At 47.3% G+C, this 13,748-nt stretch overlaps 1 protein-coding gene across 7 annotated transcripts in view; it reads left to right on the top strand.

The window, feature by feature from the left end:
* Positions 1 to 13,748, top strand: part of NTRK3 (neurotrophic receptor tyrosine kinase 3) — a gene marked incomplete at both ends in the record, with an annotated part of 370,615 nt that overhangs the window by 118,549 nt on the left and 238,318 nt on the right. For 5 of the 7 annotated variants that reach the window (XM_082649287.1, XM_082649286.1, XM_082649285.1 and 2 more), the window contains 5 exons: positions 2,537 to 2,694; positions 3,482 to 3,624; positions 4,254 to 4,395; positions 4,876 to 5,172; positions 12,788 to 12,811. In XM_082649287.1, coding sequence (XP_082505413.1) covers positions 2,537 to 2,694; positions 3,482 to 3,624; positions 4,254 to 4,395; positions 4,876 to 5,172; positions 12,788 to 12,811 — 764 coding nt within the window. The remainder of the gene's footprint in view (positions 1 to 2,536; positions 2,695 to 3,481; positions 3,625 to 4,253; positions 4,396 to 4,875; positions 5,173 to 12,787; positions 12,812 to 13,748) is intronic. The other 2 variants (XM_082649288.1, XM_082649290.1) reach the window with 1 other exon arrangement.

Raw genomic sequence — 13,748 nt, 5'->3', positions numbered from 1 at the left:
AATATGGTAAATCGTGATAGATATACTCCATCTAAAAGTTCTTTGAGACTCTCAGTCATCTTTAAGAGTGAAAAGGAGTGCTGAGACCAAAAAGTTGGAGAACATTGACCTGGAGCCTGCTAGCCTATATGGTACCTATATGTGAATGAGAAAAGATGCCTCTTCTGGGTGGATAGAGCCCCATGCCAGGTACCGGGTCTGGTCAAGGGTATGCAGGCTGGATTTCATCCCCCATTCATCCCTTTGGCTGGGTGCATTGAGACATGCATGAACTTCAGCACTGTACACGGTGACCCTGTGTTTATCAGACATCCTAACCGGGGTCCCAGTCTCCGGCTGTCCTCCTCTCTGGTTGATCCTGTTCAACATTGCTGGATTACTCTTACAGTTTTGTTCACTTCATTCTCCAACTACAAGGGCCTCGGTGGTTCCCACTGCCTCTTGGATGCATTTCAAGCTTCCTGATGTGGCAGTGAATGTCCTCCACCATCTGGCTTCCACTTGCCCTTCCAGCTTTATTTCCAGGTGCTCCTGCTGTAGCACAAGCTTTCTTTCCTGTTTCCACAGTCCAGCCTGCATCATCCCTCTAACTCTTCCCCAGTCTTTCCCTCCACAAGCTTCCAAAGTTCAGGGATCCTGCTTACTCCTCCTAGAATCTCCCATCTAGCTACGCCTTACACGTGATAGATGGCGGGGAAAGTACGTGAATTTTGGAGTCCAACAGGCTAAGCTTTGAAGCCCTGCTTTGTCACATACCAGCCGAGGGACCTTGAGCACGTGACTTGACTCCTCCAAACGTAGGAGGGGGTCCCTCTTGTGCATGACGACGAGAGACTGGCTGGCTCTGAGTGCAGCTGTGAGAGGCAGATGCTTGATGAAGGTTAGTTCTTGTCTCCTTTGCTGAAAGAGTGCGGTGTGCAGAGCAAAGTCATGGGCACTTTTAGACTAAGAGGATATCATACAGGGGTGTTTGCACATTCTACCTGTGCTGTCCTGTTGGCTAGAAAGCACTGATTCCTCCCTTCCAAGGGCCTCACTTTTTTCTGAAAGCTGGTTAATGCTGATGTGTGCTTCACTACTTTGGAATTTGCCAGTTGTCAAAAATATCCTGGATCTTAGTGCAGTTACCCAAGTGGCCCTCCCTCTGGGCACCAATAGATTCATCCCCTTACTGGTCCAGAAAGAGAATCATGTTCCCCTGAGTGATCCTGGCATTCAGATTTATCAGGTGCCCTTGCCTTTAAGAGTTTTACATCAGCTTATGCCCTTCAATTGTCCCCCCAAGGAGATGACTCCCTCTAAGTCACAAGGAAAATGAATGGAGAAGGAAGGCCTTGAACTTGACTCTTCCTCTATCAGACAGTCTTCTTTACCAAGATGAGTGCTCCTGGAAAACAGGGACTGATTATTCATTTCTGTTTCAGCAGCACTCAGCCCGCAGCCAGACATGGATGAGGTGCTTATTAAGGATTTTGTTGAATTTATGAAGGAATAAAGCTGGTCCCAAGATAGGCTTTGAGCAGATATTGGAAACAGCGAATCACCTTCTCCCCAGGGAGAATAGCTTCTTTCTTCCTTCCTCCCTCCTTCCCTCCGTCCCTCCCTCCCTTCCTTCCTTCCTCCCTCCTTTTATTCATTCAACGGGTATTTATATGCCAGGCTTAGTTATAGGTACTGGGGATATAGCAATGAACCTAATAGGCAATGTCTCTGACTTTGATGGAACTTAATTTTTATTTGGGGAGACAGATAATAAACGAGCAAGCAAATATTTATTTTTTAATTTTTAGATTTATTTTGTTTATCCGTTCTATATATACTAATTTACATCTGCTAGCCCCAAACTTTTGCAAGCAAGCAAATAAATATTTAAAGTGATGCTGGGCCGTGACAAATACCAGAAAGAAGAAAATAGTCAGGCAAGGGACTGGGCAATGTGAGGGCAGGGGTTGGTGGTAACTTTCCTATAGAAGTGGTCAGAGAAGGCTATATGATTCCTTAATGAAGGGAGGGAGTTGATCTAGCAGATATGTTCTCAGTCCAAACTCTGTAGGCAGAAAGGACAACAAGTGCAAAGGCCCTGAGGCAGGAGCATGCAGGTCATCCTGGTAAACTTGACACACAGCAAGGTCAGAGTGGCTGAAGAAGAGAAGGAGAGGGTGAGGCAGGCAATGAAGTCAGAGAGGTGACAGAGGGTGGTATAGATCCCGTAGGCCTTTGACTCTGACTTTCAAAGAGTTGGGAGGCCAGTGGAGGGTTTTGAGAAGAGGAGCTTCCCAAGCCAATGTATTTTAAAGGTCTCTTTGGCAGGTAAGTTCAGTGGAGTGGATTTTTTTGGAATGAGTTTATTTGTTTAAAAACTAAATAAATTCATGGACTTCTATAAGTATTTTTTATTTCTTTGGAGACCTTGCTAAACCCTTATCTCCTTAGTCCCTGAGGAGCAGGTGAGGGCCCATGCATGGCCTCACAGCCCTGGGAGGGAGCTGGGCCACCTTCGGTTCAGGGGCTCCCTTCCCTCGCATCTCGCCCACAGGAGGTTGGAGCAGAACTTCTTCAACTGCAGCTGTGACATCCGCTGGATGCAGCTGTGGCAGGAGCAGGGGGAGGCCAAGCTGAACAGCCAGAACCTCTACTGCATCAGTGCCGATGGCTCCCAGCTCCCACTTTTTCGCATGAACATCAGTCAGTGCGGTGAGTGAGCCGCCCGGTCCCAGCTGGCTCCACGCGGGCCTCCCTCAGACACCAGGGACGGTGCTGCGCATCAGCTGGGAAAGCCAGGGCCTTCCTTCCCCACTGCCCTCCCAGCCTTGAACTCTGCATTGGGTGCAGATCTGGCTCCCCTCTTACCTCCTTGCTCATTCTTGTCTCTTCATCAGCCAGCCGTGGGAAGGTTGGTTCTAGGGATGCAGAAAAGGGTTAAGTGTGCTCTTTGTCATTGCACCAGAGTCCTTTCTCTCTGTCAGTTCCCTGTTAAGCAAACCTGAAGGAGTGTTATATCCAGGTGTGGTCTCTGGATCTCTTGTATCAGGAGCATCTAAGGCACTTTTAGAGAAGCAGATGTCTGGGTCCATCCACAGACTTAAGAGATCAGAATATCTGGAGATGAGTTTGGAAATCTGAATTTCTAGCAAGATCCCCATGGGAGTCTGAAGCGGACCAAAGTTTTGAGAACCAGTGCCCCAAGTGGAAGATGTCATTTGATGTCATTGTTAGAGCTGCATTCCTTCAGCAACTGTCCTCCTCACCAATCCCTGCTCCCCAACCACCACGTCCAACTGCATGGGCTTAAATCTTGAGTTCTACCATCTGCTTGGGAGGTGGTGTGAAGCTTCTGGGACTTGGGGGACTTCTGAGAGGTCACGCAGGTTTTGTGGAGTCATTATTGGACAAACCAAGCAGTGCCACCATTGCCCCCATGGACAAAGTTTTGGTAGCAAGTATTTGCCTGTTTTTTCACCCACCCTGTCCTCCCTCCCAGACCTGCCTGAGATCAGTGTGAGCCATGCCAACCTGACCGTACGGGAGGGTGACAATGCTGTCATCACTTGCAATGGCTCTGGATCGCCCCTGCCCGACGTGGACTGGATAGTCACCGGACTGCAGTCCATCAACACCCACCAGGTAGGCGTCTGAAGCTTGGGACCTATCACCTCTTAGTCTTAATGAGCTAAAGTCATGAATAGAAGCAAGAGACGTGAGAATAAGGAAGAAGAGGAAGGGAAGTTTGTGGTCCAATTTCTATAGGAAGAAGCACATAGACATGGGTTCCACGCAGCTGCAACATTTTCTAGCCAACTTGATCTTGAACATGCTATAAACATCTCTGTACCTTACTTTCCTCATCTGTGAAATGGGTATAATGCTACCATTCATCTCATGGGATAAGTGTGAGTGTTACCTGAGCTCTTGACTGTAGAGAGCTTGGCCCTTGGTCAATGTGCCTTCACCAGCAAGGCCTCCTTCACCTACTGCTCAGCTTTCCTTTTGATTCCTAAAGGTGTTGGGGGTTAGGTGGGGGAGCCACCCTTGTAGAAACTGTTTGATTGTTGTCTTTTTTTTTGTACCATCATCTAATTTTTCTTTTATCTTTTCCTAAATTTTTATTGTGGTAAAGTATACATAACTTAAAATGTACAGTCAAACATTTTTTTAGTTATTATAAAATATTAGCTCTATTCTCCATGTTGTACAATACATCCCTGCAGCTTATTTTATACACATGATTATTGGTTTTTTTATTGGGTTTTTAGACAAATCTGAACTGGACCAATGTACACGCCATCAACCTGACGCTGGTAAATGTGACGAGTGAGGACAACGGCTTCACCCTGACGTGCATTGCAGAGAACGTGGTGGGCATGAGCAATGCCAGCGTCGCCCTCACTGTCCACTGTGAGCGGATGCCCTGTGGGGGGCGGCTGGGACCCTGGGGATCTCAGCATAGGAGGCTGGGGCCGGGCAGAGCTGCTGCAATGGGCCTGGTCCACCAGGAAGGGCAGAAAGACTCCTGTGGGGCAGGACTGAGCAAATCAAGTCAGTCCTTGGCTAGTAACCCCAGAAGGGGTGTCCCTGTCCCTCAGAAGATGATGCACCTCCAACTCAGCTCTGACTTTACTCCAAGTCTGCCTTTTGCTAAACCCCTAAAAGGTCATGAGAGGGAACCCTCCAGCTGTAGTGGATCCAGGAAGCTTGAGTGAAGACAGACATCTCTTCCCCTCTTTGGGGGTGGTGTTGGGGGGGAACCTCTGATTCCCTCAGGTCTTTTTAAAGCGGGGTGGGGAAGAATTGGATTGCCCACCTCAGCTCCTGGAAGGCTGCTCTGGGACACCAGAGGCTCTGTGTTCTGGGTGTCAGCTGGCCTTTCCCCGGCAGACCCCCCACGCGTGGTGAGCCTGGAGGAGCCTGAGCTGCGCCTGGAACATTGCATCGAGTTCGTGGTGCGCGGCAACCCGCCGCCCACACTGCACTGGCTGCATAACGGGCAGCCGCTGCGTGAGTCCAAGATCATCCACGTGGAGTACTACCAGGAGGGCGAGGTCTCCGAGGGCTGCCTGCTCTTCAACAAGCCCACCCACTACAACAACGGCAACTATACCCTCATCGCCAAGAACCCCCTGGGCACAGCCAACCAGACCATCAATGGCCACTTCCTCAAGGAGCCCTTTCCAGGTGAGGGCAGGGCTGCTCTGGGGTGACTGATCCCCTCCAGGAGCTCAGTGGGACGGGGAGTGGGGGCTTGAGAGGAGAAGCAGCATCAACACAAATACCGTCATCGACAACCAAACACACACTGGAACATACTCAGCCACCACCAGAATTTTGTGTAAACTAGATGAAGTCTCTGATTTCCAATAGCAGTCACAGTGAAACCCAAGACCCCCTCAGAAGTACACAGCTGTACATATAAGGGCATATGGTGTTACGGTAGAGAAAGTGGGGACTTGAGAGGTGGATAAGAATGGCGGAGAATCTGGACCCAATTCTTTTTTTTGTTGGGGGACTCTGGGCATGATCGTTGCCTCAATACCTTCATCTGTGAAATGGGCATGATTGTACTTCTCCCATAAGAATCTCGTGACTTTTAAATACTTTTAAAGTAGACAAAGCATGTATCACAGGCTTTGGTACCTAACGATGGTTTGATGACCTTCCATTACAAGGGGCTTCAGGGTCTATCTGGTTCAACCCCACATGTAACAGGCCAGTGAACAGAATCTTTCCACTTGCTGGGTAGTAATAAGGCCTTGGCTGGGTTTCCAGGTCTGTGGCTCTTTTCCTCTAGCTCCGTGGTGAGCTGATGGGTGGAGGGTACCTGATGCTGTCAGCCTGGATGGTGCTGATTCTAGTGGACGGGGTCATTGAAATGATGAGAGAACTTTGTTTGAATATTTGGGAGGGGAGTCTTGTCTTTCTCTGTCTGGGCTAGAATATTTCAAATACCTTCCTGAAGTTAGAGGAGAAGAAAATACTCCCAAGAGTTTAGTGAAAGTGGTTGCAGCATCTCTTGGGGGTGGTTTTGGTAGCTGATAAGTTTCTGTCAGTGAAGCCATATATCTTTGATGACCTTGGTGATGTCTGCTGGGAACAGACCTCTTGGCCTTCAATTCCTGGAAATCCAGGATTCTAATGAGATAAAGGGGAGTGTAAAGACTGATCTCGATCTCTCTGTCTCTCTCTCACACACACACAGGGCATTGGAGTACTAGCACTGTGCAGCATCTGCTTCTGTGAAGGTGATTTCACAGCATACAGATAATCAGAGGGTAGCAGTTCCAAGAGGCCTTTTTAATCTTAGTGCAAGGAAACTCGAACTTTAGAGGCTTTGAGAGAAACTCTGGAGAGATGAGGCTGCCTGGGAAGCTAAATTCTTGCCACTGAGGGCCAGGGGATGGTGGAGCCATCACTCAGGAGAGGACTGAGAACGTGCCGATGTTTGAGACCCTGGCCATCCCATATGGTCCTACATTTCCAACATCATTCCAAGTATGCCCAGTGAGAGGCCTCAGGACACTTCCCACTGTGGGCCACACGGGAGCTGAAAGAGTCCTGTCTTGCACTGCAGAAGCAGCAGCTTTTAGATGCAGAGATACTTTGCTTTTGGGGGCCAAAGTCAGGCTAGGCTTTGTTGGCATAAAGGGCTGGAGTGGCCCTTTGCCCTGCTTGTGCCCATCTGGTGATTAGAGAATGGAATCTGTTTTTAAAGAGGAGAGTCGACACTCCCTGATGGGCGAGGAGTGAAGCCCTCGCCAAAGTCATGCTTCTGTTTCCAAAGGGAAGCTTCTGGGGCCTGGTGAGAGCAGGGAGCCCTGGAATGCTTGGGAGGGAGGGGGAGCCACACCCTGGCTTCTGCATGCAGAGGGTGTCCTGGCCATGGGGCAGCAGGAGCAGTGGCCACGGCTTTTCCTTTGTCCTCCCTCGCCTTGGGAGGGAAGCAGTTCTCTGCATCCTTGCAGCCATACAGACACCTCCTCTGTCCCCAAGAGACACAGCTGCCCCTCCTCTTCATCTCTGGATACGCCTGTCACCTTTTCAGTTCTCCTCAGGCCAGTGGTTCTCGAAGAGTGGTCTCCAGACCAGCAACATCAGCATCACCTGGGCAGGTGTTAGAACTCAAATCCTGGAGCCCCACCCAAACCTACTGAATCAGAAACTGTGGGGTGGGGCCCGGCAGTCTGTATTTTAACAAGCCCCCCGCCCCCGAAAATTCAGACACTCCCTCGTTTGCCATCTCCTGCCATGACATTTGTGGACCCAGGAGGCCAGAGGGAGGGTGAAGTTACAGAGGAACTTGAAGGGAAACAGCTCACCTGCAGTGGGTCCCTCAAACCCATCTACACCCTGCCAGGGCCATCCTGTGTGAAGGTTTGCTTGTTTGTAAAGGAGTCAGTGGATGATGGAAAGGCAGTGACAGGGAAAAGATGGGCCAGTCATGTCAAGAGACAAAATATCTAGGCGTCAGGAGAGTAAATTATCCAGGAGAGTGGACAGTAAACCTCGCACCTGCTGAGCCTGGATACAAAGGCTCTCAGTGGACTCCTGCTTTTCTCTTGCTGTGGTGTGGGGACATTGTATTTGTCATCTGTACCCCTCTCGCTCCCAGGCAGCAAAACAGACATTAAGAGCAAGGGTTCTGAAATCAGACAGATGGAAGTATTATCCTGTCTGTGGCCCTACTGGCCCCGATAATGGGGCTTAGCACATGGTTGGCGTGAGGTGAAGGATGATCACTGCTCGGTGCCTCTGTTTCTTCATCTGTGAAATGGGAATGATAATCAGAGCTCCTGCCTAAATTGCCCTGAGGATGAATGAAGTGATGTCCACCCAGTGTTTAGCTCTGTGTCCGGATAGAGGGAAGGTTCAATAGCTGTTGGCTACGACTAGGATTCTAGGTGGAGAGTTTAGGAGTTGAGTTTAGGAGTTCTAGATCTGGTCGTTGCTCTCTAATCAAGCTGGTAAGTTCTAACAGACAGCCTTCAGGTAGTTTACTAGGGTAGTGGTTATGGAGTCACAACGCCAAGATTCAGATTCTCATTCAATTGCTTATCAGCTCTGTGATCTCAGGCAAATTACTCAATCCCCTGCTTCTGCCTCAAAGATTGTAGTGAAGATTAATTCGCACATAGTAGATTAATCCACCTAAAATATTTCCCACAGTGCTTGGCACAGAGTAAGCACAGAATTACTGTTTGATTTTATTACTATATATTAAAAAAACACCCAAGGGCAACTGAAAAGGGATTTGTTTTGGGGGAAAAACAGAGATCTGAGGGTGAGGGTCTCCTTTCCTGACTGTTCATGGGCTGGAGACCCACAGGAGAGCTTTGATTGCACTGAATATATTCAGTGGAGCCGTCTGTAGATGCAGAGGCCTCCATCAGAAGGATTTTTTCCGAGCAGGACATTGAAATGAAAATGTTCTGGAAAAGCTTTTTGTAAACTTCACATGCTATACAAATGTTGGTGTTTCCTTCTGCATTTCCAAAGAAGCACTAGAATGTTCAGCCTGGAGTTCAGCTTTAGTGTAGGAACCAGTCTCTGCAAAGGGAGATTTGTTCTAGGAGCATGGAATCCTCTTTGGTGTTCCAGGGATCTGGGCCTAGGAGTGGGGACGGTGAGGAGTCAGGGATCCAAGTGTCAGGGGAGGCCAGGGATCATGTTAGGGTCGAGGTGGCACCTGGAAGGTTGGCGGTCCTTAGATGATGATGTGATAGAAGGAGGAATGTTGACAAGGTGTGTGTGTGTGTGTGTGTGTGTGTGTGTGTGTGTGTGTGTGTGTGTTTGCCTGCACATGTGCAACAAATATATGAGAACACTTAACAAAACGTTTAGGAATAAGTGAGCTGCCATAACTCTTGAATTCTCATTTCTTTTTACCTGACTGGGAAGCCTCTTCATCATGATCTTGTGACAGCAGAAATCAGAATTCCATCAGGGCCCTGGGTACAAACCGTGGGGGACACCATTGCCCCAGTGTCCATAGCCGCACTTGTTGAGACTAGAATGTGGTCCCAACCTGCCAGTGCTGGGGGAAAAGAGGCGGCAACAGCGTGTGGCCTTCTGTGCTGGGTGGGCAGAGCGTGTGGACGCCTGGCGCAGCTCCCCACTCCCTCCTCACACCTGAAGCCAGGGCATCTCTTCTCCTTATCACGTCTATGTGCATCTCTCTCTATCTGGACGCAAGCTGCTGCCTCTCTTCTCCATTCTCTGGATCCCACTGGCTTTTCCCACTGGGTTTTTCTTGAGGCTTTTGGGATCTGGAGGACACATGTGCATTGCTTTCATGCCCAGTTCCTGTTGGGATTCAGATGCTGCCTTGGCACACTGGTCCGGTTGTCCTCCCAGCCTGCTGGTGCGGGCTGAGGTGAGGACCACTCTCGGGTACCATCCTTTTCCAGGGTGAAGTTCTGAGTCCTCCCACAGGTTAGAGAGAACCCAGAAGGTCTGGCTGTTCCAAGGCTTGTGTGCTTCCTGGGTGTATAAATGTTTCCAGGCTCTTGCAAAGGCGATAAGCATTCATAGGCTGATTGAGAGATTACCGGGTTTACAGATTCGGCCAAAACATTTGGCTGACGTGAGCATATTCTCTAATAAATGAGAGCCTTATGAGAAATATGCAAATTGGTGTTAACTAGGAATTGATCTGGCACCTCTCTTTTCTCAGGCTCTGAAGCCAAGGCTAGGGCCCCCTTGCCTCCATCCTCCTCCCAAATCAGCCGTTTGGTCACCTGAAGTTTAGAAGAGGGTGGGGGGCCTGAAGGGCACACTCAGGAATCTGGAGAAAGCTGTATTGCTCTCCCACAAAACAACACAAAGTGGATGATGAGCAAGCAACCTATTAGCAGTGAATTTACTGTGAATGAGGCTTTCTCTAAGGGACTCCTTCACAGAAAGGCATCAATTTTCCCCCACGGGTAGCTAGGGAAGAGTATTTGCTGGCGCATACTTGATAGAGCTATGAGTACAATGACTGTGAAAGCCTAGCCAAGGGCCTGGGTAAATGGAAGACCCACGGTGAATGAATGAACGAATAAGTTCTTATTTCTCAGGGTGTGGTAGGCTTGTGCCAGGAGGAAGTGGAGTAAAATGCAATGGTTCTCAAAGGGACCAGCAGAACAAGAAAACTTGTTCGAAATGCAAAATTCTCAAGACCTCCCCCAGACCTCCTGAGTCAGAAACTCTGGGGTGAGGACCAATAATCCATATTTCTTTAAAAAATTTTTAAAAATTTTTAACTTTTCATTTTGAAATAGTTTGAGATTTACCAGAAAAGTTACAAAATAGTACCAAAAAACCTTCCTTATACTGTTCACCCAGCTTCCCCCAGTGTTACCATCTTACATAACTACAAGGCAGTGATCAAAACCAGGAGAGTAACGTTGATACAACCCTATTACCTAATCTACAGACTTTATCTAAATCTTACCAGTTGTCCCACTGCTGTCCTTTTCTTCTCTGAGATCCAATCCAGGATTATATTGATACATTGTATTTAGCTGCCATGTTACCTTATTCTTTTTAAATCTGGGGCAGTTCTTCAGGCTTTCTTTGTCTTTCACGATCTGTACACTTTTTTTTTTAATTTATTTTTTTTACATCTTTATTGGAGTATAATTGCTTTACAATGGTGTGTTAGTTTCTGCTTTATAACAAAGTGAATCAGTTATACATATATCCCCATATCTCTTCCCTCTTGCATCTCCCTCCCTCCTACCCTCCCTATCCCACCCCTCTAGGTGGTCACAAAGCACCAAGCTGATCTCCCTGTGCTATGCGGCGGCTTCCCACTAGCTATCTATTTTACGTTTGGTAGGGTATATATGTCCATGCCACTCTCTCACTGTGCACTTTTGAAGGATCCTCACTAGTTATTTTGTAGACTGTCCCACAATTTGGGTTTGCCTGATGTTTTCTCACAACTGAATGCCAGTTAGGCATTTTTGGCAGGAACACCGCAGAAGTGATGCTGTGCCCGTTCAGTACGTTGTGTCAGGGGTACACGACGTCTGTACGTTTTATTACCAGTGATGTTAACTTTATCACTTGGTCAGGATGGTGTCTGCTAGGTTTCTCCACTGCAGAGTGACTATTTTTTTCTCCTCTGTAATTAATAAGCATAATATTTTGAAGCTTTGTAAATATCTTGTTTCTTATCATTCTTTCACACATTAGTTTTAGCATTCATTGATGATTCTTGCCTGAAACAAATATTAGTGTGCCATTTGTCAATGGTGATTTTTCTATTTCTATTCTTTTCCTCTACATTTATTAATTGGATTTTGTTGTAAGGAAAAGCTTTCTTTTCTTATTTGTTGATTAAATTACTTCGTTATATCAGTATGGACTGATGGGTATTTATTTTGTTCTATGAATTATAATCCATGTATTAACTTGCTAGGGCTGCTGTAAGAAAGTGTCAGAGACTGAGTGGCTTCAACAATAGAAATTTATTTTCTCACAGTTCTGGAGGATGGAAGTCTGAGATCAAGGTGTCAGCAGGGTTGGTTCCATCTACCCTCTGGGTACGTCTATGTCTTAGTGTCCTCTTATAAGGACACCAGTCATATTTGATTAGTTCCCACCTTAATGACTTTATTTTAACTTAATTACCTCTTAAAGACCCTATCTCTAAATACAGTCATAGTCTGAGGTACTGGGAGTTAGGACTTCAACATATGAATTTTGGGCAGATATAATTCAGCTCATAACAATCTATGACTGTCATTATATTGTCATTATATTTTGTTGCTCAAATCATCCCCAGTTTGGCCATTGGAGACCCCTTCATACGGGCTCCTGTGTCCCTTCTTCATGCCCCCATTAATTCTTGAGCACCTTCTTACTTTCCAGTACTGCAAGCTGTTCCAAGCACATCTTGTACTTTCTCTGCCCCAGCCCTGGAATTAATGTGTTTCTCCAAGGATCCCTCATTCTTTTTACTGGAGAATGGTAGTGATCACCTCCTGGATGGTTCTGTGGCATGCTAAAGTTTGAGAATCTCTGATAGAGTGGTTCTGAGCCCAGACTTGGATTTGAATCCAGCTCTATCCCTTCTTAGATGAGTGACATTCAATTAGTTACTTAATTTCTATAAGTCTGTTTCCTTTTCTGTTGAAAGGGGATAATGCTACCCACCTCCTAGGGTGGTTATAAGGATTGATGTATTACATAAAGCATTTTGCACAGCCCCTGGCTCATAATCAATGCCCAACGATGATTGGCTTTCATTATTAGGTGAGCCATTTCTAAAGGCCAAAGACCAAATAACACATTTTCATCTGGGGAGTGGATAGATTCTAGAGGGATTCCCAAGAACGTCTCAATGACCTACTAGAATAAACGCTACATATTGATCTGAGGAATTGTGTCTTGAGATCATAGCTGGCATTTTCCAGGAAGATCCATGGAAGCCCATCCTGCAGCATTTCTTCTTGGCGCTAATGTACCACCAACGTTCCCAACACTCTGGGCACCTGAGGGCGGGAGGAATGAGGGTGAGATGGTGAGTCTGGATGTAGTTCCTCATCTCATAGTATGGTTTCTAGTCTCCAGGTGGACCAGGCCACCTCCCTTGAAACCAGGAGTTTTAGCTCTTATTCCTTCTCCATTTGGAAGACCACCTTCTAAAGAGTGTGGGGGAGGGGTGACGAGCCAAGGATTTTAGTTTTCAGTTGCCAGGGCAACGGGATCATGGTGAGTGGGAGAGATCATAGCTATGAGAAAGACAGAGTGCGACTGTTCTGGTTTTTTATTACGTTTGTTAATGATCTCTTTGTCTTTTTTGCAGAGAGCACGGATAACTTTGTCTCTTGTAAGTCTCTTTTACCTTTTGCTTTGAAAGTGATTTATTCTGATACTTTTGGTAACTACTGAGTCCAAATAGCCCTCTTTCGTATTCTACCAGCATCCTCAGACTCATGGCCGCTGAGAGCATCTGAGTGAACTGTGAAAGGAGAGTAGAAATACTTGAGCAGTTCCAAGCCCACTCCTCTTGGACAGTCACTTGCTGCCTCAGTTTCCCCGCAGTTTTCTAGGGTCTGACCATGTTGTGGGTCTTCCCACCCAGACGGACAGAGGTGGTGTCAGGAAGGATGTGGGGTTCACGTGCCCCAGTGGACCCCTGTTGAGCATCTCAGTTGTTCTTGCAGAGAGAATGTGGAGCCTATAAACATGTTAGTGTTTGTCACCTGCTTTGAGAGCCAGGACCTACCTCGTGTGGAGCTGTGATTGACAAGGTCTCCTGATAGGTTCGCCTGTCCTCAGATGAGATTATTGAGGCTCAGTCTATAAGTGATTTGGGGCCAGGACTAGACGATCCCCAAAGGATTTGGTGTTTCGCTCATGGTCTGTGGGGAAACATATTTATTCCTTTTCCTTTTGTCCCCTGTGGGAGAGGAACAGGGACGGCTGAGGCCATTTCTGCTCCCTGTTTGGCCTGAGACAGTAGACAGTCCTGTTTAGAACGCCCCTTGTTGTTTGGCACAGATGTAAATATAACCTGGATTCCTTTGTTTGTCCTCGGTCTTTGAGGACTTGTCATCTCACAGGATGTCCCTCCAGAGAATTTTGAACTGGGGCTCTCTCTGGACAAGGAGTTGATTCTAGAAGGAGGACTAATGGATGCTCGGCTTCCCATCCAGGCCTTGCTGGGAAGAGCAGATGTTTCCTAGTCAGATAAACTTGCTGCCATCTGAAGCTGCCATTGTGTTCTGAAATCTGCCGTAGGGCAACGGATAGTGGGTTGTTTA

The sequence above is a fragment of the Grampus griseus genome, assembly GCF_964374135.1.
Source record: "Grampus griseus genome assembly, chromosome: 2".
Taxonomy (NCBI): Eukaryota; Metazoa; Chordata; class Mammalia; order Artiodactyla; family Delphinidae; genus Grampus; species Grampus griseus.
The sequence above is the reverse complement of the archived record's forward strand: the minus strand, read 5'-3'. Positions and strand labels throughout refer to the sequence as shown.